The sequence below is a fragment of the Bos taurus genome, chromosome 3 (assembly GCF_002263795.3).
Source record: "Bos taurus isolate L1 Dominette 01449 registration number 42190680 breed Hereford chromosome 3, ARS-UCD2.0, whole genome shotgun sequence".
Lineage (NCBI taxonomy): Eukaryota > Metazoa > Chordata > Mammalia > Artiodactyla > Bovidae > Bos > Bos taurus.
In genome coordinates, this window is record NC_037330.1 from 105,443,444 (window position 1) to 105,467,150 (window position 23,707).

Here is a 23,707-nt window from a genome sequence, read left to right on the forward strand (position 1 = left end):
AGTGCTAGGAAAAATGTCTAAGAGTGCTCCGGATGTAAGGGGATCGTGCTGGGCATTAGATAGGGGCTCTCTTGGGCTGTACCGAAGTGTTTGTTTACACCCGCATGGGCCCTGCTGGCGGGGAAATTTAAAGGGAACGTGCTCAGTAAGGGAACTGGTCAAAATACCTCCAAATTAAGAATGAAGTTTGTGGGAAAATGGGGCCTCACTCACTTGTCTGAGATTGCAGTTATGCTTGGGTTTTGGGGACTGAATGGAAGAGCAGCAAGGTGTGACAGTGCAATGGCCTCAATAAAGAAGAGTTAGCCAGGAAATGAGCTGAGCTTCTGCCCTCTCTATGAGCCCAGAATCCCTTCCGGGTGCTCCTCGTTCTCACGAGCCCTCTCCTGCAGCCTCTCCATGTGGGGCTGGGCACAGGCTATCAGTAAATTACCTGCACGACTCACTGAGACATGTCTGAGTACAGGATGGTGGGAAAGTCAGATAATCCCCTTCAGACAAATTCAGGGCTAGAATCTTCGGGGCAGACCAGACCGATGGTGACAGCATCACCTGCTTCGTCTGCCTTGATGACACCGGAGGGGGACCACGTATCCAAAACCTTACAGCGAGGAACATCTGCTTTTGCCAAAGAATGTTTTCTTTCTTTTATAGCGTGAATCTCTCACCTGGTCGCATCTCTTTTTTTGCTTTGGTGGTCAGGAAGCTCAGGATCAAATGTGAAACCTCATTTTAAGAACTCTGTCTCCGTCATTGCAAGCAGAACATTTGTTCTCATTTTCAGTGATTCAGATTTCCTACTCAATGACAGTCTTCATAATTCTGCCATGTTTTATTATTTCACTGTGTATGTTTTCAATGCAAGACATATTGTCTTTTCTTGTGGAGTCAGGTAAGGTCCATTTAAGTAAATAACAGAAAATGAAATAGATGTCCAAGAGCTTAACACGGTTGACAATAGGGGATATTTGGTGAGGGAATTAATTATGTGGGCCTTAGGATCAGACTTGAAGTCATCTATTAAAGCCTCTTCCCCAGCCTGGCCTCCACCCCTTAAGAGAGTCCCAGAAAGAAGTTGCCCAAGGTTTTATGACATATTACTATCTGAGAAAACAAAGAGTTCCTTTCCTGGCACCCAGTTCTCTGCTCTTCCCGTGATATCAGGCCTCATTCTAGCTGTAAATGGCATGGTGAAAAGGAAGGAAGACGGCTCACCACTGGCCTCTGTGGCCAGTGAAGTGGCATGCTCTTTCTATCCTCCCTACTTCAATTAACAGGAAGCAAGCCCTGGCTGTAGACGGCTTCTGACCTGTTGGCTGACAAGGGGCCTGGGCCGCCCTCCATGGCAGATGTCAGGCCTTTGGTAATGGGCATGGCCATAGCAGGTAGCTCAGAGTGCCAGCATGTGCCAAGGCCAGAGTGGAGGAACTTACTCAGGGCCTTGCTTGAAGGAGAGAGAGAGAGAGCTTCCTCTCTCTCTCTTGACCCTCAGTCAAGAAGGACACAGGCTGAATCCGGCTCATGCACCACACATAGCCCAGGACCTAAGGCAGGCAGGCAACCCCAAGCAAAGGGTCCCATGAATGTCCTCAGACACAGAAACCCAGACTCCAAATTATCTAAAATGAAATTTATTGCATTTCATGCAGTTTGAAGTCCATGCAGCAAAGGAGACTAGCACAATTTTTAATGCTTTTAAAAATAAAGTTGAAAACAGGGGGTAGGGGGGGTATGCACAAAGTTCTAGTCTCCTTGGGCCCCTGGAAGAGAAGGGTTTGGGAATGAAACCATCTACTCTCCATGGCAAATGAGTCTTGTAAATGCAGGGAATGTTCCCACAGCCTCTGGAGGAAAACCCACAGAGCTCTGGGGCAGGAGCAGGGCCCAGGGAGAAGAGCACTAGTGGAAAGGAAGCTACACACGTCACCTCATTTCACCTGAGGGCAGAACAAGGTGGCGAATCCCGGGGCAGCGGCTGTTCTGAGAGCCGGGAGACTACACACACCCCTGGGGAGATCTGTTCCTAAAAGAAGTGGCGGTAAGAACCCAAAAAAGTAGAACAAAAGAAATATTTCTTAACCACACTCTTTGAGAAAATGCCATAAATATGTTATTTAATATTTTCATTTCATAGCATTGGACACATAGCTCAACATATTGAAATATTGATTCCTTAGAGAAAAAAAAATGAGAAAGAAGGAAATAAAAAATATTGCATCTTTCTGTTGGAGAATCTCGGCCCCCAGGCTCGGGGCGTTGTGCACCAGTGTCCTAGCCTGCAGGAGGCGTGGAGGTCGGCGGGGTCCTCTGAGGAGGGAGGCGGTGCCCATCGCCTGGGGCTGCATGGCAAAAATTGTGTTGGGTGTCCTTGGCCTTGCCAGCTCAGGCCCTCAGTCGCCGGTCACCTGGGGGGCCTGCCCGTCGGAGGGCTGGTTGGCTGACTGGATGAACATGGGCTGGGCGAGGTCCTGGCCAGCAGGCATGGTGACTTGCTGGATCTGGTAGAGCTGCTGCGAGGAGTGGAGAGGAGAGAGTGAGGTCACCCCGGGGAGAGGTGCATGCAGCTCCCTATGGGCCTCGAGTTGGCTGGGGGCCCCGGATACCTCAACCACCACCCACTGCACGGCGTCTGAGGGGGGAGGGGAAGTGGCAGTCTGCTGGGGCTGGGGGCAGCAGACCCAGGAGGCACCAGCCCGGTGGGAGCAGGGGTGTGTGGTGGGCAGGGAGGAGGTGCGGGGGGTTGCATTTCCTGTGGCTTTCACTTCTCTCGGCTCTGCCTCTCCCGTTAGCTCAGAGCCTCGAGCTTGCTGCACGCTGTTCCTCTGTGACAAACACAGGCAATTTGAACCACTGTACCAGCAGCCTGGAAGTCAGCATTTCCCCAACTCTTGGTAATCTTCACTGGCAGGGGCAGTAGGGATTATCCCCTCTCTTTTTCCTTAGGTGTCTGGTTCAGGCTGAGGCCCCTGCACGGGCCCTGATGGGCAGGCAGGTCACCTGGGATTAGTCGCTTCCTATAGCCAAGACCCGTGAGGGGCGGAGAAGATGCTCATGGAGCCACCAAGAAAGGTCAGGGTCAACTGGACACAAATCCTCAGGTGTTTCCACAGAAACCCCAAAGCTAAGACCCCCTGACACAGGAGACCTGGCGTGTGAGCCTAGCATCTGGTGCTGGCAGAAGCCAGAGCGGGGTCCTGATGCCAGCTCCTCCCCTCTCTGGGCAGCAGAGAGCATAGGCTTACGCATGCCATCCTACCATATCCTCAGGGGTCTCCAGGGCCAGAGCATTGAGGGAAAGGCGGAGGGAAAAGGGAAGGTTCCTTCCTTACATGGGTTTAGAATTACTGAATTCCAGGCACCGACAGAGCGGAGAGGTCATGCGTTCTCTGCATTTCAACTAATCCATGAGATTAAAAAGAGCACAGCTTAGAGAAAAGCTATTCTTAAAGGAGACTGGAGACCTGCACTCTAGTCCTGGTTCTGCAATGAACAGCCAGGCAAGCACAGACAAGGCACTTCCCACCTCTAGGGCTCAGTTTACTCATCTGTAAAATGGGCACGGGGGCTATATAAAGTCTAGGGTTATTTTAAACTCCCACAAGTCTATAAACCTAGAGGACAGGCAAGACTTGTTTTTAACAACTTCTGTCCACTTATTGTTAGAAGATGATGGGACAGCTCCCCTAAGCACCAAACCCACAGACAGCACCTGCTGCCCTCCAACAACTCCTCATCCTCTGTGCCTGGCTTGGCTGGTATCTTACCTGTCCATCCGTGAACTGGCTGAACTGCTGCTGTCCTTGCTGGACCTCTGTCTGTGTGATCTGTAGGAATCAAGAAGGCAAAGTAGGCAGATGAGCTGCAGGGTCTGGCCCATCAGTCCACCAGCCCACCAGCCACGAGAGGGTCATGAAGATCAAGTGGACAGTGCATACGAGGTACCCAGAACGAGGCCTGGCACAGCACAGGGGCTTGACGAGTAGCAGGAAAGCAAGGGTCCCTCCCCACCCCCGAGCACTGATGGCTACTCAGAGTTGGCACCACAGACAGGCCCGTGGAGATGCCAATACACAATTTCCGCAACCATCTCTCTTAATGTCCGCCCAAACCCCACCCCCACCCAAAACCACCCCCTCACTACAAGGTCTTTCTGAGGCCTGAGGCTCAAGTCAAAACAAAAACACCTAGCTCCTAGATGCTGACAGGACAGGGCACAACACTTACAGTTTAGGCAGAAACCCCAAGAGTCTGTCTTTCAACCTGTGATGGGAGACTGCAATACACTTGGCAAAGTGGTGAGTGGTCGGTGGGCTCCAAACCAAACCCTATCACTTAGATTATCTCAGTGGAATATGAAACACCCTGGCGAGCAGGCGGCCTTGGCCCTAGAAGCCCTTGTGGCAAACCTAGGAAGTACTTTTTCCGAGACAGGCCACACACAGCCCTCTGGGCCAAGGGCGGGGGCGGGGGACAGTAAGGAAACCATTTGTCACATGTACTTAAAATCTTATGTGGGCATTTTAAATACATGTTAAAAGAAATTTACTGACAAGGAGAACCGCATCATCTAATGCCAGCTGCAAGAGACAGCTTGGAAGACTTGAAAAAAGACTGAAGAATGTTTGTGTGTGTATGTGTTATCTGTGGAACATTTGACTAGCTCACGTTTGCTGTGTACCTTCTCCTGGAATCATCACAGCCACCCTGCAAGGTAAGGGCTGTCTTCTCAAGTGTCCTCACAATGGCCAAGAACAAGCCATCAGGGCCTACCCATGGGGCTAAGAGAAGAACAAGGGGACAGGTGTGAAAGGGGTTTCATAACTACTGTTCTTTGTTTCGGATCTTTCTCCTCCCACGAGGGCAGGAGTTAAGTTTTGTCTTTCCATCCCCCAGTGCAAAGTAAGTACTGAAGAAATGCCTGCAGGATAAAGGAGTGATCCTGAAACAAATGGAAAATATACCTCATAGATGAGGTTTTCACTGTGCTCTGTGGCCAGCAGGACTGCCCTTCACATCAGTTGAACAGAGTTTCATTTACCTTTAAATTCCATTTACATATAATTTATTCAACAGTCATTCAGCAAACATTTACTGAGCACCTACTAAGTGCCAAACTGTTAAAATTACAATCACAATCCGTCAATCGGTTGTTAGGAAGACTCTTGACTGTCCTCAGGTGCCTCTTCCTGCTTCTTTCCTCCTCTCTTTAAGACCCAACTCTCCCCACTTTCTGGCTTTAGCTCCTGGTCCCAAAATTGACCTCTGGGGAATTCTTCCTTCTCATTTCTTCCCATCCTGTGCTACAGAAAGTTTCTGGATCCTAGGCTAGAATCTTACAAGTTTAAAGGGAGCGGGTACACTAAAGGGTGGGGTAGTCTTGAGATCTGATTCCCTGTCAGTGAGCAAGCCAATGAAGCATGGATTTGGAGAGGGCCCTTTAACCATCCCAGAGACCACACGGAACTCAGAAGCCCTGCTCTTGGCTCATTCCTCATATTTCCCCAAACGAGATCTGTGGAGACCTGCTCCACAAACTCAGCTCTGTCACAACCGTCAATAGATACATCGCACCGCAACAGACACATCGCCAGAAAGGCACTGCGCCAGACGAGTCCAGCTCTTAAACGATCACTGCTTTTTTGGGTCTGAGGCAAAGAATAGATAAACAATACCTCCCTGCCAGCATCCATGTCCCCTGCAAATAATGCCCACACCCCCAATCCCCACGCCCAGGGAGGTGGCCCCCTCAGCACCTGTGGCTCACAGCATTCAATATCTTGGGGTGTGAGGTGAGAGGAGGGGGCAGTCTCTGGTTAGGGGTGCACAAGAAGGGGGGGGGATCTAAGTAGCTTTCCAAAGGACACAGAAGATGCCAGGACACAACAGTCATTCAGGTTTAAACATGGAAACTGAGCCTGACGATGAGGCAGCCTGTGAAAACACTTCCTTCAGTCAGACTGCATTTACACACATCAGGCTCTCCTCAGGTATCCTGAGACTCCCTCTGCCTTGTGTTTCCTTGTCCCTCGAGAACAAGACAGTGAAGAGACACACTTTGAATCCAATCCTCGGATAAAGCCCATCTGTCCTCTGGGGTGCAGAACATGTGCAGAATGTGGAGGTGGCTCTTGCTGAAGATGAGGTGGCCAGAGAGTTATGTGCCAAGCCCCCCTTTCCAGTCAGAAGCCAGATCCCGCTGGTCCCCAACTCAAGCCCTGCATCTCTGGGGGACATACCTGTTGAGCATTGGTGGCAAGCGTCTGGATCTGTCCCTGTACGACTTGGGTGCCTGATACAGGCTGGGCTAAGCGGATATACTGCAGTTGGCCGGCATTCAGCTGCACCTATGGCAAGGGCAGAGACAAGCAGACCACAGGAGACTGAATGCAACCTCGAACAGGCAAACTTTTCATGACGATAAATGGTGATTGTCCCCTACCCACCACCCAAAGAAGCCAACTCGGAAAAGCTCCTTTTAAACAGAGACCAAAATAAGCAAAACCGTAACATCCCAACCCCATCAGTCACACAAAAGAGCATGCTCCTTGAGTGGGCTTGGGGGAAATTCCCAGAGGACTTTGTCATACACGTGAGAACCGCACAGCTGGACCCTCAGTATTCACTGGCTCTTAGCTGTCTGCTCACAGTTTATGCTAGGAGTTCATGCCCAACTGTGACATTATTGGAATGTTTGAACCTTAAGTGTGGGCCTTTCTCTCCTCCATCTCCACCCTTCACTACCCCAGTTCCTGGCTAATCTAACACTGAGAAGAGCCCTAGCATCCACCAGGAACCCAGAGCAGATGGCCATCACTCGGGACCACAGCCCGAGAACTACCCAGCTCCATGCTGCACATCTTGGAAGAGAAAGCTGGCCCGCTTAACTATCTCTGTCCCCAAGAGCCAGGACCAATGCGGGTCTGTGGGACTTTTAGGAGCCTTGGTATTCAGCACTAGCCTATGGCCAAACACCTCCCAAGGGGACGCTGAATCAATAAACCTTTCACAGGATACCCCATCATGGGAAACTAAAGCTACAAAAATGCCTTTAGAGTCCCTCAGGCTTACAATTAAGTCTCAGATAATACAATAATACCGCAGGCTGCATTTAATTGCATGCTAAAAGCCTTAACTCGGGCTCTTAATGCTCCAGCATACCATGAAAGTATTAGTGCTTTGAGCGTGAGGATGAGGAGAGGACCAAGGCAGCTACAACGCGAGGGGAACTGTGGCTCAGCAAAGAAAACAGTCGGCAAAGGAAGACTATGGACAGTCATGCTCGGGATATGGGGGATGAAAGAGGCTCCAGGAAGACCGGCAGATATGGTCGCCCTCCATCTAGGTGTCCAGACACCACCCTCCAGAAGAAAAGCTGTCTGGCCTGCTTTTCTTTTAAGGGTGAGCTTCTTGAGGGTAATATGCAAGTCATGCCTCTTTGTCCTGCAGAAAATTTTCCTCTTGCCTTCAAGAGCTAACTTCATTATATGGGCTTTTGCTACCATGAGTAAAATGCTGACGGGATGAAACTCCTGCATACAAGTGTTAAATCAAACTGCTTCTCTGAAACTTCAGCTTCAAAAAGGATTTGAACCATCAAGAAAAGATGAACACTGAACCAAGAAAAGAGGTATGTTGAAGTTCCTGGTGGAACATTCCAGAATTGTCTAAGGCAAGGTGGAGGGACACAAAATCTAAAACCACTACGAGTCTGCTTTAAAGGAGACAGGGCAAGATATTGTGACCTACTGTCATTTCTCTTCTGAGAACTTGCCAAGAAGAGTTGCTGGGAAGTTGTGATGCCAAGCCTAACCCCCCACTACATTCCACATTGCTTCCAGGCCAATGTTAAATTGCTTACGAGGAGGAAGACAGCTGCACGGAGGCTTGGGAAACCTCATGTGCTGAGATTGATGGTGATTGGTCCCAGGAGTCTCCAGAACTCCAGCCAAGGACACGGGATGAAAGACTACAAGAAGCCTGGTCCCAGGAGTGGGGGAAGGTATACTGCCGGCCATAGGGATTTTACATTTCCCAGCTGGAAAGAGCACTTTGCAGAAACTCAAATGTGACTGAAAACTCGTGAGCCAAACAGTTCTAAGCAGTTCTTAGAAGCAAGCTCTTCTTTTAGGCTTGGGCTTAGATATCTGGGGATGCTCTGCTCTTTAGTCCTCTACCACAGGGATAATCCTGGGGACCCTCACACCCTTTTAACATTAACTACAGAGCAAAGAAGCCCACCCCCCTGGATGGAAATCAACCCTGAATATTCACTGGAAGGCCTGATGCTGAAGCTGAAGCTCCAACACTCTGGCCACCTGATGAGAAGAGCTGACTCACTGGAAAAGACCCTGACGCTGGGAAAGACTGAGGGCAGGAGAAGGGGGGCAAGAGAAGATGAGATGGTTGGATGGCATCACTGACTCAATGGACGTGAATTTGAGCAAACTCTGGGAGATAGTGAAGGACAGAGAAGTCTGGTGTGCTACAGTTCATGAGATCGCAAAGAGTTGGACATAACTTAGCAACTGAACAGCAACAGAGCAAAGCCCACTCCCTGGGCTTTCCAAAGAGAAGCATAGTTCCCTTCCCGGGAACTCGCACTCTGCTAAGCCTAGAAACGCAGACTCCTGCAGAAGTATACAGTGGAGACTAAGTCCTAAATTCTGCAACACGTCTTCTGTGCCCCCAAGTGTTTAAAAGACTCAAGTTAAAGTCACTATGAAGTGGGAACTCTACTCTGGCTTAGATGATCTTATTTTGGTGCTCTCACATGCAAAATCGAGAACCATTTATGAGAGAAGTCATGGGTTGGTGGCTGCAAGGAATCTGAAATCGACGCGTGCTTGTGTGTGTTTGTGGTCACCCCACCCCAACCCCACCCTATTTAAGAAGGAAGGGTGGGGGAAGGTGGGGGTGGGGAGAAAGAGAGAGAGAGAGGTGACAAAGAGAGAGAGAGAGTGATGCACACGGCCCCCTTTCCTCAGCTTTCTCTTGGCCTATTACTCTGTTAATTAAGAAGAGCTCCCCAAAATAGAGCTAAGGATACTTTTCAAGCTTCCTTCAAAGAGGAAGTGGTTAGCCAAGACCAAGTGAGGTTCTGTATCTGCCAACATTTCATTAACAATAGGAAAGGTGAGAGGCAGGAACAGACCTGCTCTATGTCATGTGTTTTCCACATTTTTTGTGGCAAGTTGACCAATGAATAGGTGGCACATGTTACGACAAGGACTTTCTTCTTTTTTTTTTTTAAACAAAAAAACAAGTATAAGTGAAAAAGCCAACAAATGTAGGAAATGAAATCCCTCAAGGCACACAGGAAGTAGCAGTCCACAGTGAAGCAATGGATAAGTTAAATGAAAGCCAAAAATACACTTTGTTGCAGGCTCCACTGGGAACTGACTCATGAATATGCAACAAGTGTATTTATGGCCTTCTCTATACACCTCCCTCTTATTATCTGCAAATCAAGACAGGACTGCCTGACAGGGCCTTTGGGCCTTGGCATGGAATAGTGGCTACAATGACCTCTTTGCACAGGCTGTGGGAGGGGAACTCTAGAGGCGCTGCCCCACAGTGGTGAGTCTGAACCTGGATTAAAGGAAAGCAGGGAGTACACAGTGAAGCCAGTTGTGGTCTAGGGTAATGGAAATACAGGTTTACAACAAAGTGTGTGTGTGTGTATTAAAATTTTTAACTGTTTCTGATTATACTGTTGAGCACAGCGCCACACAGACCCGAAGGCAGGGCAGGGCTTACCGGGATCTGCTGGATCTCTCCTGTGTTCGTGATGATCTGCTGCATCACCTGCATGGTCTGTCCAGTGCCACTCTGGGCCTGCTGGGCTTGACCTTGTGGCTGGGCCTGGACAATCTGCACCTGCTGACCTTCTCCAACTTGCATGGTTACAGGTGTGGTCTGGAAGGAAGAGTCATGAAAAAGCTGACTGAGTTCTAGCCCAGAGCCATCAGGCCTCCCAAGGGGTTAATGCTGAGCAGTTAACCAGGAGCAAACCCTCCTGAATGCCTGACCTCATCTCAACACCAACAATACTCAACCTAGAGAGTCCCCCAGGACTATGCACACTCAGAGCACTGATAAAATCATTTTCCAAAATAAAAGACAGGAAAGCCGAATGGATTTTTTGGCTCAGAGTGCAAAGTATTTGCCTCAACCCCAATACCTCTCTCTATGCTTCAAATGTTGCAACTTTTCACAGCCCTTTCAGTGACAGAAAGGCAGGTATGGTAAAAAAGAATTAAAAGCAACTATGATAATTCTCCCACGACTTGGCTGAAGTCAAGCCTGGAGCAGGTGAGTTTGGAGGGCAAACCAAATGGGAAGTGGGGTCAGTTTAGGACCCTGGGCTCCTTCCCCGGCATGCAAGGCCCTGGAAAAAACATAAAGGGCACACCGGCTGTCACCCCCACTTAGTCAGACTGACTCAAGCCCACGCTGGCCAGCTGGCTGCTCCAGATCACAGCATGGCTTCCCACGGGAGAGGCAAACACCCTTAAGACCTGGACACTGTTAAGACCTGGATCCTAATCGAGGCTATGTAAGTAATAGAATTTAAAACTTTAACAGAATTTAGCAAGAATTTTAACTTTCTAGAAATAGGAATCTCAGATTTAAGGAATTTCTGTCTAATGTATACAAAGATTCTGTGTCTCACACACTTAGAGGATTATCCAACCCAACGAAACTTGTTCCTTCGAGAGACAGTGGATTCAAACTGTCAAGAGGGTCAGTTACTTCTTTAAATCTCACATCTTTACCTCTGTAAAGATGTGACCTTTACAGATCCCAGAATAAGTTGCTCAAACTGGTGGTGGTGCTAGTAGGGCCTTTAATTACACCTGAACCCCAAGCCCTCACTTCGGGTATGATTTCTCCCCACTTGAAACCAAGAATCACCTCCTAAGATGACTCAGAGTCTTAATGAATGCTGGTCTTCAATAGATGTTGTTATCCCGATTGCTCTTACATTCTGACCGCACAGGTCTACTCTGCAGTAACGTTACCTGGGAAGGGGAAGGTGTTCTGGGAACTGTAGATGAGAAATGACTACAAACTGTAGGAGGGTAGGGAGAAAGATGACAGAGGGTAATGCATGCACGCAGGGGGCCAGGTCAACAGGAAACATCTCCCATTCTGACACCATGATCTCCAACTTAGCCTGCTCCCCAAACCTCCATAAAATGTTTCCAATTTTAGGACAGGAAACACAGGATTCACTTGACCAAAATATACTTCCTCCCAATTTTAATATGTATCGGTCCTATAAGGGTATCTGAGCTCAACTTGAAAGAGCCACTCCTGTAGGCCTAGGGAGGTGTGACAAAGCATAGCCACAAGGCCTTCCTGAGCTAGTCAGACAGGGGAACAAGAGTTGGGAGATGCTGGGAGGGACCAAGTTCACCATCCTCACAAGCCTTATCAGCTCCAAGCTGACCAAGTTCAGTGTGGCAGAGAAGAGGTAGATAAAATTCTCGCTGACTTAAAAAAAAAAAAAAAAGCATACTGCCAACTCATCACTGTACTACCAACTCAATTTTCCCAAGAGGACTTCCAAGGTATTTCTAAATCATTTCAGGAAAATGAGGGCTCATGTTAGCCTGGCAGATGTCAAATCACATATGGCGTGCCCTGCAGTTGGGGCGCAATAGTCATGAGCTTTTCAGAATGATTAGCCAATCAGGGACAGCTCTTGGCAGACTCCCTTGAAGTTTCCCGGTGCTGGGATAAAGCCTTAGGCAGGCAAAGCGCTCACCACTGCGGAGGCACAAGCACCGGCCAAAGAAGGTCCCTGAGGCATCATGCTGCAGTGAATGCCTCGAGGCAGGGACTGGGATATGGTCATCTGTAAACCCCTCCTGCCTAGCACTGTGTCTAGCAAAGAGCAAGCACTCCATAAACTTCCAAATTATGGATAAAAAAGTGAGCAGGGAATAAATTCCAAAACCATAGTAATTTAAATCTAGCTCTGTCCCATTGTTTTTTCTTTAGGCAGACCTAGCTTCAATGGCACCCCACTCCAGTACTCTTGCCTGGAAAATCCCATGGACGGAGGAGCCTGGTGGGCTGCAGTCCATGGGGTGGCTAAGAGTCAGACACGACTGAGCGACGCCACTTTCACTTTTCACTTTCATGCATTGGAGAAGGAAATGGCAACCCGCTCCAGTGTTCTTGCCTGGAGAATCCCAGGGACGGGGGAGCCTGGTGGGCTGCTGTCTATGGGATCGCAGAGTCGGACACGACTGAGCGACTTAGCAGCAGCAGCAGCAGCAGCAGCTCCTTACTAGAATACACACGGCTGTTTAGGATGGGTCCTCTGCCTGTCTTTTCAACCTGCCTAGATGCTCCCCTGTGCTGACTCTACCCTCCCCGCCTACCACTTCCAGTGCTGTTTCTCCCCACCTTGCTCATGCTGTGCCCTCTCCCAGGAAAGCCCTCCTTCCCCGCTTTATTTGATTCATTTCCATTATTCCCTGTAAGACTCACATTAATCCTTTCAGAGAACTTTCCTCTGACATTCTCTGCTACCACCTCCCTCACATCTTTTGTCGGGTACCCCTTGTGAAGCACTCCCATAACACCCTCTACACAATCCTAAGAATATCTTACACTTCCCACATGGCAAGTGCTGTAATCTCTAAGTATTTGTAGCCCCAACTAGATTCTTAAATTCTTAAAAATAGGGGCTGGTTTATTCATGCTTGTATCCTCAACACAGCATTGGACTTTAGCTAAGAGGACACTCAACGTCTGATGGATAAACAATGACTGTTAGGGAATTTGGAGTCAGGGCTCAGGAAACATAGTTCTCTTCAGCCTTTCATGATCCCCACCAATGTGGATATTAACTGCTTTCACAACAATACTATCGGGAGAGAAGGAATCTTCTGATTACTGTTCTAAAAACAGAAGGTCACTGGACACATCCAGTGGGAGACAGAAATGATGAGGAAAAGAAGAAGAAATGTATGCAAGCTGGCAATGACGCCTGATTGCCACCTTAAAGATACAAATTCCAATTCTGGTGGGGAGACGCAGACAGCAGGCATGGAATCCACTTAAAAGACCTCATATGAAGATGTCACTCTCTTCAAGGGGGCATCATAGAGACTTTTTTCCTCCTAAAATGTTTTAGGGACCCCAGAGAATGTCCTGTTCACTGCACTTTCCTCATCTGACCCATGAGCATGCCAGGATCCAGAGAGACTAGGTGACACATCACCTCAGCGGCCGGGTCTGGGGGCAAGTCCAGGTCTCCAGAATCCAAACCCAGTGCCCTACAATGGTCTGACTGCCCATCTGCCCCAGCCCCACTCTGCCCATCCCAAACCTAAGGGGTGCTGTCTTGCTGGGACGGCACCCTCTGCTGCTCACAGACCTGGCCCTGCTGAGGCTGTGCGATGATGATCTGCCCAGGCTGGATGGTGGTCGTGGAGCTGGTGGTCTGCTGGCCTTGCTGCTGCCCCTGGACTTGGACGGCAGTAGGCTGCTGAGCCAGCGTGAAGTAGTACTGGACGGGCTCGGCAGGAGTCACGGACTGGCGCACCTCCTCCTGTGGGGCAGAAGGAGAGGCAGGTAAGAGGAAAAGAACCGACTCAGCAGCCGCCGCAGTGAATTTCCATTCTTCCCCCAAACGGGCTCTGCACAGTTGCCTGCTGAATGCTGAGTTCTCTACATTTGAAGCCAAGGGAAAGTGGAATTTGAAGAGACCAGTTGTGCTAAATCGAACTAAAAATAACAGATTCCATAGGCTTCACAAAACAAACATACAGCCAATTTTCTGAAGCACAGAGTAATCACCCACTGCGTGATGAGTTGCAAATGGGCAAATAATTACCGTAACTAAAACCACGCACTAGCAGTGCTTGTCAGTAAATGCTGTCAAGGCCTGTGATCTGAGAACAGTGCTAATTGCAAGTACCCCAAACACTCAGGCTGGCTCCCAACCTCCCAAATAAGCAGCACTTATTTCATTCCCCCACCACCTCCGGAGGAAAAGAGTCGGGGAAAGGGACACAGGGCTTTTTCTGGGTTGGAATTTCAGAAGCAAATGTCAGGACCAAGAACGCTGGTAGGCAAGAGCCCAGGTTTTCACAGCATGTCGAGAGCTCGGTGGTCACTAAGGCCGAGTCTATCCAGCATCACATGTGGTTTGCTGGTACTTAGCCACAGAAGTGCAACCCAGGGGGCCTGAGGGACAGCTCTCCACTGGGGTGCTGCCTTGGCTGACTAGGGAGGTCGCATTCTGGCCGACCTGCTGAGTGAAGAGACTGTTCCTTCTTCAGCAGACGTTTTCCATGGCAGAAGGAGTAAACAACCCTCTCCCAGCCACCTCGAGCTCACAGCTGAGAGTGTAGGATGTTTACACACACTACGGCATGGTTACAGTCTGAGGGTCCGGGGTTGGTCGGCCCCTGACCACTGACACAGAGGTCGGCGTCTGCTCCGGAGGGCCCTGCGACACACGGAACCCCGCCTGGGACAACAGAAACAATACAAACATACAACCACTCGGCTGGCTGAGCAAAAATATCAGCTAAATTTACTCACTTCTGTGCTCTGGACTAAGTCTTTCAGGCTCAAGGAAAGAGGAAAAGGCTTCTCCAAGGCAGAGACCCTGTGGATTGCCTCAGAGCTCTCCAAAGGGACATACACAGTTGGTACTGACCCTATCTCCAATCTGTGCTTCCACGGCCCTTTTCTCATGAAACCTTTTTGTACTTGCTGGTCAAATTCACTACCCTCCCTGCTAGAATGACAGGCCTATGAAGGCAAAGCCTCGATCTCTCTTGCCCCCTACTGTCCCTATTACCATTCTCCTTTCAAGCACTCAATAAAAGCAGGTGCTAAATGATAAATGAATTCATAGGGCCGGGCAGACAATGGGAGGTAGGAAAGTATTTTTTTTTAAACCCAAGCTGCATGCATGCTTAAGTCGTTCGGTCACGTCTGACTCTTTGTGACCTCATGATCTGCAGTCCACCAGGTTCCTCTGTCCATGGGATTTTCCAAGCAAGAATAGTGGAGTGGGTTGCCCTTCTCTTCTCCACAGGATCTTCCTGACCAAGGGATTGAACCCAGGTCTCCTGCACTGCAGGTGGATTCTTTACTGGCTGAGCCACCAGGGAAGCCCTAACCCAAGCTGGGAGTATGACAAACACTCTTAAACCCACCAACTGTCAGCAACAGACAAGAACCCCTAACTCTTGCTCCCTCTAGGATTCTGCAGCCCCCGTGTGGGGATACACTTTTGTCCACTGTAGGATGGGGTGGGTACTCTTTTGCTTCCGGGGAACTGGGGGCCCAGGATACTAAAACTAGGACTGCGGAGATCTAGCTTCTGAGTAACTTGGATCTCAGCATGCAAGGTTCCCTGACGGCCATTCACCCAGTCTAGGCAGATACTTTGGACACTCTGGGTTTCTAAGCTAGCCCTTCAACAGGAACCAACTTTCTAAGTTAATGTATTCTGTGCTTCAGGCCCAAACAGTATGAACCCTGGACATGATCATGCTGAGGCAGAAGAAAAAGGAAGCTCCCTTTTATTTGCATCTAGGTCTCAGTTTCCAGAACAACTTAACTGTGACAACATTATCTCCATTTCAACTCTAACTTCTCACCATTATAAATAAAGGTCCACCAGTCAACTAGATCTTGGCTATGACAGGGGTAATACTGATACCCTCCCCAGCCAAGAAACAAAGGCCAGCTACTCTTTTCAAGGCTCCTGAAATAGGTTCAATGAATTTATCTTCCCACTCAGAACTCCCTTCCCATTTTATAGAAAACATTAACCATTAAAGTCCAAACCTAACTTGAAAAAGCTCTTGGGTGATGAACGAGTATAGAGGACTAAGAACTCCAAAACTAACCAGTAGGAAGTCTTGGGGAGTAGGGAGCCCCTGGCCTTCACCAGCCCTTGGCCTGTGACTGTTCTGTCTCCAGTTATCCTTGACTACAGCAAATCTGCAAGTGAATACTGTCTTTCTGCCAGAAAAATAGCAAACACTGTACCACTTTCAGAAGCTAAAATATCCTTTTCCAAAAGCTGTGAGAACATGTAAAGAGCTTCTCCTATGCTGCCTACAGTACCCTCTTAAGCTGTTTATGAACTAGGCAATGTCTGGGACACTCTGTGAGTATCAAATAGAGGCACCAAGGTTTGCCTTATGAGGACAGGCATGTCAGCTCTCAAATCACTGGAATGGAAGGAAGCATATCTAAGCTGCTTCTGCATTAGAAGACTCATTCTGCCAATGGAGGTCAAGCTAGAAAGGGAGTGATTATGCTTGGTTTAAAGAAATGGGTGAAGAGGAAATGACGTTTCAATGAGCAGGAACTTTCAACTCATAGCTTTATGGGGTAAAAGTCAGGTCTCAACTCTCTCCTGCTTGAGTAGTCTTTACTTGCTTCACCAAAGAACAAGAGACATCTCCAAGCATCTTTGAGAAGTCAAGGACCTTAGAACAACTCAGTATTTCTGGCTCGTTTCTTTCCCCAGCAGCGGGAAGCCACCCCCTGTGCTAGAACAATCTCTGAATGACTGGATCAATTCAGGATGGGGCACTTGCCCAGCTTAGCAGTGGCCTCCCCAACCAGAGTGCCTGCTCTTGGAATCTCTCCAGCAGTGGAGTCTGATAAACAACACCAGAGAATGGGCAGCATCACCTCCTAGGGCCATCACCACAGTGCTGTGCAGCCAGCCCCCAAAAGCACATTTGCTTCAGTAGCAAGAATGAACTGCTGCTTCCTTCAGAAAGGGTGAGTTTTGGAGAGTAGGCGCTTTTAAAAGACTTAAGGAAGCTGCCAGCCAATTTGGAGCTTGGGAAAACTTCATGTCTACAGAGGATTAAAAGCGCTATCTTAGAACTTTAGGCCAGCTTTCGGCAATCTCAACCTTTCAAAAAAGGCCAGGCAGCAGCTGTCCCGAACAGGATGCCAATCAATGGCCTGAATGCCTGCAAAGAACTGAACCCAGGCAGCAAGGAGCTGTCTCAGCTAGACACACTTTAAAGGAGATGGATCATAGCATTCAGAGTCAGGCTAGGATGTAACAAGGAGCTCTCTGCCACCCTAGGAGAGTCAACCACTGAGGACACGGGAGGAATGGAGAGGACACGACCATTCTTTCTGGCCAGTTGGCTTGGCAGGCAGCCCACAGGGAACAAGCAGGAGTTGCTGCAAGGAGCCTGAGCAAGGCCTGATTGTCACAGAGCTCACCACCTTGTTTTTAAAGGGGGCTTCTGAAACAAATTCCAACAGGGAGAGTGGGTGAGTGGTATCAACTGTTTTGAAGAAAGAGAAGTGGTCTGAGTTCTTCTTGCAGTGACTTCTCAAAGAGGAGGGAAGCACCCAGAGGAGGAACTGAGCCGTGGACACAAACCTGCAATGTTTCAAAGGCCATGTGCAGCGGGATGACCGTGGCAGCCTGCCGCTGTAAACATCCGACTGAAAGCTCCTTGCAACGCCTTACAGCTTCCAGTCAAGGATGTTTACAGTAGCAAAGACTGCCCAGAAGAATGGAGACGCAGTGAGGCACCCCGTGCTAGGAAGGAGGTACTGAGGGCTTGCTAACCCAAAGGTCCCCAGGCAGGGTCGCAATTACAAAGGCCATTAAAGATGCCCACTTCTCCTACACTCTCTTACTGGTTATTAACATGAGACAGCACAGGAGAATAGTCATTACTGAATGACTCCTATTTCTAAGGATAATATACTATGAAATAATTCATTAAAAACACTGAAACTTTTATTAACAAAAACAAAGCAAGTAGATCAAGGCTCAGCTTTGCTCCTGCCAGACTCTGCCACTATTCCAAGTATCTCTACTATATCCAGTGAGTCATACAATCTGCATGCCTAAAATGATGAGCAACACAGGAGAGGGATCTATCAAAATTGCAATTAAGAGCTTTATGTACACAAAGTGCTGAAAAACAATGGTGTGACCTCTGGAGAGGAGCAGACAGAAGAGCAGGAAAGGCAGACACATTCCTTCTCGTCACTGCTTGGAAAAAGTTTAAGTGAAGGTTCTCAAATCTGGTTGCACATTAAAAGCATCTGGAGAGCTTTAAAAAGGACTGATGCCTGAGCCTCCCCCTCACAGATTCTGTTTCAGCCGGTGTGGGGGACAGAGCCTGGGCACTGGTATTTCTAAAAACTCTAACAGGTGATTCTAATGTGCAGCCAGCACACTGCGTAGAGAACCACAATCCAGAGCAAGAGAAGACCAAGTCCACTCCCTTCAAGCACAGCTATGCACACACAGAAGCTGCTTCCTGAAATCTAAAATCTTTAACCTGCTCTCCCATCCCAGACTTAAGAACTCTGATAGACTTCCCAGGATATTTCTAAATGAGCTACACTTTACTGTTTTAACTCATCTTTACTTTTCATTTTGTCTGTTTTCACTGAGACACCACCTCAGAGGCACTGAGTTAAAAGTATCCCTAAATGAGTAACAGAAGATGTTAAGGATGGATCTGGTCTAGAGAAAGAGAAGCAAAAGAAGAACAAATGACTTGTGCTGACAGAGGAAACGGAGATCGTCTGATACCAGGATGCAAGGCACCCTCTCGTCAGCAATGCCTTCCCAGCTCACCTGACGCTTCGGTGGTTTCAGCTCATCTCTTGGAACGATATCGATGAGAAAGTCAAACTGATCAAATTTTGTAATTGCCATGGCGATATCATTTCTCTGTAACAAAGAAAAGCAGGGTGAAAAATTAACTTGGGGAGAAACGAGTTTACCTGGCTTTCTACTCTCCAAGTTACAAGTAAGGTTAAGACGATGACTTCTAAGTCAAACTAAAGACCCACGGCCAAGCCTATAGCCAAAAAAAAAGCACACCCAAACTCTTACAAACTTCAAATGATCAGACCTGATGGACAAACACTGACCAAAGAAGAGATACATATAGCTCATGCTCTACAGACTAGATACTTGAGCCTGCAACTATTAACACCTCTGCTAGATCCTGCTCCAAGGTCTTCCCCACAACTGTTTAGATTAACACCCTCCAGATACATTCGTACAAATCTAGCCATATCAACTGACAGGTTTCTGGTCATTCTGTGGTTAGCAAAGTTAGGCTATTACTCAACCTGATAACCCTTTAAGCCCCTAAATAATATTTTGACTCTTTGGCTCACATGTAGTTTATAATCTATTTTGAATCTCTTAGCTGAAATCCTATTTCAGTAATTTTTTACAATATTTTTGTAGTCATTGGATCTATTAATGTTAGTTTCTACAAAATTACAATTTTTATTTTGAAATTCAAAATGACAATGTCAAATTCACAGTTTAAATATTGTTTAACGTGACAGGAATACTAGAAATCTGAAGCCACTAGGGTAGGGGCTGGGGGGAAGAGAACATGAGTCAGCTGACTAATGCTACTGAAACCAAGGCCTGCTCTGATGAGGTTCTTTCTAAGAGTGACATTCCCTTTCTTTAAAAGATTTTTAAATTAAGAACCAACACACTATGTATACTTAAGGTTTGTGTACGTCATTGTAGGACAATTATAAAGCAAAAGAAAAAAAAAATAGAGAACACTAGTAAGTGACACACATATTGAAGTGCTCAGGGGAATATAAAGTTTTAAATGCATTTAAAACCAGATGATTTGGTGGACAGAGGGAAAGACAAATATGGGACTAAAATGAGTAAAGTGTTAATGGTAGATCTAGGTGGTAAGTTACACAGGTGTTCACTGTAAACTTTGCTTATGTTTAATTTTTTCATAATAAAATGTTGGAGGGAAAGTCAACATGCTAACAGAAATCCTCAGCAAGCTCTATATATCACAGTTAAAAGATGACTCATCAGATAAAATAGGAGGGGATGGAAATTTTCTGTTGTTTTCTTTTTTTTTTCCCCTTTCCTTGTCTTTGTGATGGCCCCGAGCCACTGAAATGCAAAACTCCAGCCCGACCTTCTTGCCAACCACCAGCCTGATAATAAACCCTCCCAACAGAGGCAGGGCACATATTAAGGGTGCCAAGTCTCATTTAAGATTAGTACAATATAGTATCACATTCATGATGATGTCACCTACTCAAGCTACCCAGATGGCTCATCTATGGATAGAATGAGGGGAAGAAAAAAATAAATGATCACCTTTAGACATATACTAAAGCATTCTACAGAATTTTGGAAACAGATATACTTAAATGAGTCTTTTAAACACTTTTATTTTGCCTTTTGTAATGCTAATATTTTACCAATTATCATATTTAGTGAAAAAACAAAACAAAAAAGCCAGAGAAATTTTAAGTACCCAGCTTGATGAATCTGAATAAATATATGCACCCGGGTAGCTATCACCCATATAAGAACATACAAAGTTTCCTTCTATTCCTTTCCAGTCAACTTCCTTCCCTTACCAATCTGAGGCAACCACAGCTCTGACTCCTGTCTCCATAAATGATGATAGTATATGATAGCATGTACTGTGTAATCTGTTTCTTTTGCTTAAATATGATTGAGGTTCACCCACATTGTTGCATGAATAAATAGTTTGCTTCTCTGACTGTTGAGTAGTCATCCATTTTAAGAATAAATCTATTTGTTAATAGATTTACATCTTGATGGATATTTGAGCTATTTCCAGGTTTTGGCTATTATAAACTAGGTTGTTACAGACAGTCTTATACAAGAATGTCCACACTTTTGGGGAGTACATGTAAGAGTGGAATGGCTGGATCTGAGATTAAGGAATAGCATTTTATTAGAAAGTGCTAAATAGTTTTCCAAGGTGATCACACCACTTTACATTCTAACCAGCAATAAATGAGTTTCAGTCATTTCACTTTCTTGTCAACATTCGGTACTGTCAGTCTTTCTAGTGGGTACAAACCAGTATCTCATTGCGGTTTTAATTTGTATTTCCCAGATGACAAATGACATTGCATACCTTTTCGCTGTTGAACATTTAGGTGTCTTCCTTTTTGAAGGGCCTGTTCAAGTGCTTTGCCCATTTTACTTTTTAATCTGAATTGACTCTGAAGGTAGCTTTAATTAGTTCTCTCTAGATCCATAGACTTCCTCCAAGACAACATAAGTAAGTTTTCAATATCTAGCTGCACGAGACTATAGAATTTCTAAGGGTACGAATCTCTGTCTGTTTTGTGTATTAATTCCCAGGGCTTAGAACAGTGCTTGGCACACTGTGGGTATTCATTTAATATCTGCGGAATAAATGAACAAAAGCATGCATTTTCAGTTTTGGAGATAAAGGGAAACAAAGAAAACATAATGCACTTCCTTGGCTTTGCTGTTAAAATGCTGGCACTCCTGTATCTGCCATACTTCTCCTCCTATGTCTGGGAAATCTTTCCTCTAAGAAAGGGCCTGGGTGATGAGTGGAGGGGCTATACACCCAATGACTAGGGGTCTTCATACAATAAGAAAGTGATTTGCTGAATTAAAACAAAAAAAGAAACAAGAAAGAAGGAAAGGATTCCCAGGAAAAGAGAGAAGGAACAAAAATGCCAAAGAGGTTAGTGAGACTATTCTTCCTGGGACCGTTCTTTCCTGAAGACTCTCAAGCCTTCCAACTGGAAGCTGTTTAGATCTAGAAATAGATAAATAATCACTTTAGCCTCTGTTTACAGTGAGAACTCACCAAGTACAAAGTTCAGTCACTGAGCCGTGACAAACAGGGAAGTTGGAAATTAACATTCCTGGTAGGGAAATGCATACTGTCTTGGCCAGAAGGTCTGCCTGCCTCCCACCAGAAAAGGAAGATGCCAGTTAAACACATCAGTTTGACAGAGGTGTGGGAAAGAACAATCTTTGGTCCAAAGCCATGCAAGAGAAGAAGGCAAAGGCAGCTGCTTGCCTAATTCTCTACAATATTACCTGAAGAGTCCGGCGCTTGTTATCCTCTGTGTGGATCCAGGCTCGAAGAGTCAACTCTGTGATAAAAATCTGGGCTGCCTTGGCAAACAACACAGGGGCTTCTGCACTGATCATCTGCAACAGACGTAGGCCCTCCCTGTCAATCACCAGCAAGTCATTCAAACCAGTCAGTTTGTCCCTTATCTCATGTCCTGCCAATGGGCTATGGGTCAAGGACTAGAGAACAAGAAGGGGGTTGCCTCAAGAGATTCCAAGGTAAAATAAACCCATGACAAAGCAGGGACAAAGCAGGTAGCACACAGAAGAAGGGAAGAGGGAGAAAGGTTATTTATCTAGCACCTTCCATGGACTTTCTTGCTCTCATAAAAGCCTTTCAGAGAAACTAGGATTTAGGAAAAGTGAAGTGACTTGCCTATAGACACAGAGCCAGTAAGTGGAAGGATGTAGGCTCTAATCCAAAGGGAGACAACGTGGGGGAAAGATAATGAGTGCCAGTGGATTTAGGGAAAACCTCCAGCTTCTCACCCTTCTCGGCTTCACTTTTTACATAGTGAAAAAGAGGTAACAACTTGCCAGGGTTGCTGTGGGAATCAAATGAGATAATGTATGTAAAATTGCCTGGCACATAGTAAGTCCTCAAGTACTGGAAGCTGCCTTGCCGAATCTGAATTCAAAGTTCAAACTCTTGGTCAAACAAAGCTCTGGACCCTGTGCAGCCTTTCTGAGGTGGTCTGTGGTGATCTGTCTGTGTGGTCAGAGTTAAGGAAGCAGGAGGTGAGAATTGGGATCTTGGTTCTCCAACTCTAGGTGAGTCACTTTTAACCTCTTTGTGTCTATTCGCATATCTACAGGATGGAGAAACTAGTAACTCTTATCCTGTGAACTCTCACATGGTTACTATGAGGAAGTAAGTTAATAAAAAGGAAAACTGCTATAAACTGTTAGCTTTCTATACAAATACAGGAAACTATTAATTCAGAGTGGAGAGAGTTGCTCTCTTCTTGAGAGAACTGTTAATAGGAGGCGGACTCCTAGGAATACAAAAATGGTCAACCAAAGTAAATCCTCTCACAAGCATAAACTGTAAAACAACTCACAGACTGAAAAGTTAGAACAAGTGCAATATCATTATCAGACATTTCTTAGAACTCAGATCAACTAACTAGAGACTGCAATAAGATGCCAGAAAGACGTCACTGTTCTGCTGACATGATGATACATGTTTACGCTACACAGTGGAAAGAATCAGGCAATTCAAAAAACAAATACTCAGTAGCTTGGATTTCAACAGCTAGCAAACAGGATATTCCCAATTTTTAGAAAAGTACCATACAATAATTAAAACTGTTCAATTTCAGCTCGGAACCAAATACAAAACCAACAGACAATAATACTTTTATTTTTGTTTAATTAAACTTTGAGCTCTAGAGAAATAAGCAATAATCTTCCCATTGTTTTACTTTCAATATGAATAATAAAAATGAATGTGAATTCACCTTCACATCTTCATCCAGTTTCATAATCTTCTTAATACGAGCCAGTGGGAGTTCCTGTACTCGGAAATCTTTCTGAAATGAGTAACAAGAGGTGCATAAATGGTAGGAATAATTAATAGGATGTGACAGGCAGCATGAAACCCCCTGGTTGATCTAGTCCCTCCTTTTAGAAAATATGGCAGGAGAGAAATTACAAATGGAATTAAGAAAACACAAGCTCTAGAGCGAAACACTTCTTAACCAATGCGGAGCTTCCAGCAAAGGGCTTCAGGGTAAACTTACGGTGCCTTCTAACAGGGCCCTCATGAAAAGTAACCCCAAACAACAC

The 23,707-nt window shown here is 46.5% G+C and overlaps 1 protein-coding gene and 2 non-coding genes across 14 annotated transcripts in view; all 3 read right to left on the reverse strand.

Annotated features, from left to right (window-relative positions):
- Positions 1-1,615: 1,615 nt before the first annotated feature.
- Positions 1,616-23,707, reverse strand: part of NFYC (nuclear transcription factor Y subunit gamma) — a 65,015-nt gene continuing 42,923 nt past the window's right edge. For 9 of the 12 annotated variants that reach the window (XM_024989448.2, XM_024989449.2, XM_024989451.2 and 6 more), the window contains 8 exons: positions 23,380-23,451; positions 21,884-21,997; positions 18,617-18,712; positions 13,394-13,567; positions 9,757-9,915; positions 6,237-6,344; positions 3,765-3,824; positions 1,616-2,510 (listed from right to left, as the gene is read on the reverse strand). In XM_024989448.2, coding sequence (XP_024845216.1) covers positions 2,391-2,510; positions 3,765-3,824; positions 6,237-6,344; positions 9,757-9,915; positions 13,394-13,567; positions 18,617-18,712; positions 21,884-21,997; positions 23,380-23,451 — 903 coding nt within the window. In that variant the 3' untranslated portion in view covers positions 1,616-2,390. 12 annotated transcript variants of the gene reach the window in all.
- Positions 14,303-14,407, reverse strand: MIR30C (microRNA mir-30c). The gene has a single exon (NR_030959.1). It is a non-coding gene; the product is annotated as a microRNA mir-30c (primary transcript).
- On the reverse strand, positions 17,437-17,528 carry MIR30E (microRNA mir-30e). Its single transcript, NR_031356.1, has one exon. It is a non-coding gene; the product is annotated as a microRNA mir-30e (primary transcript).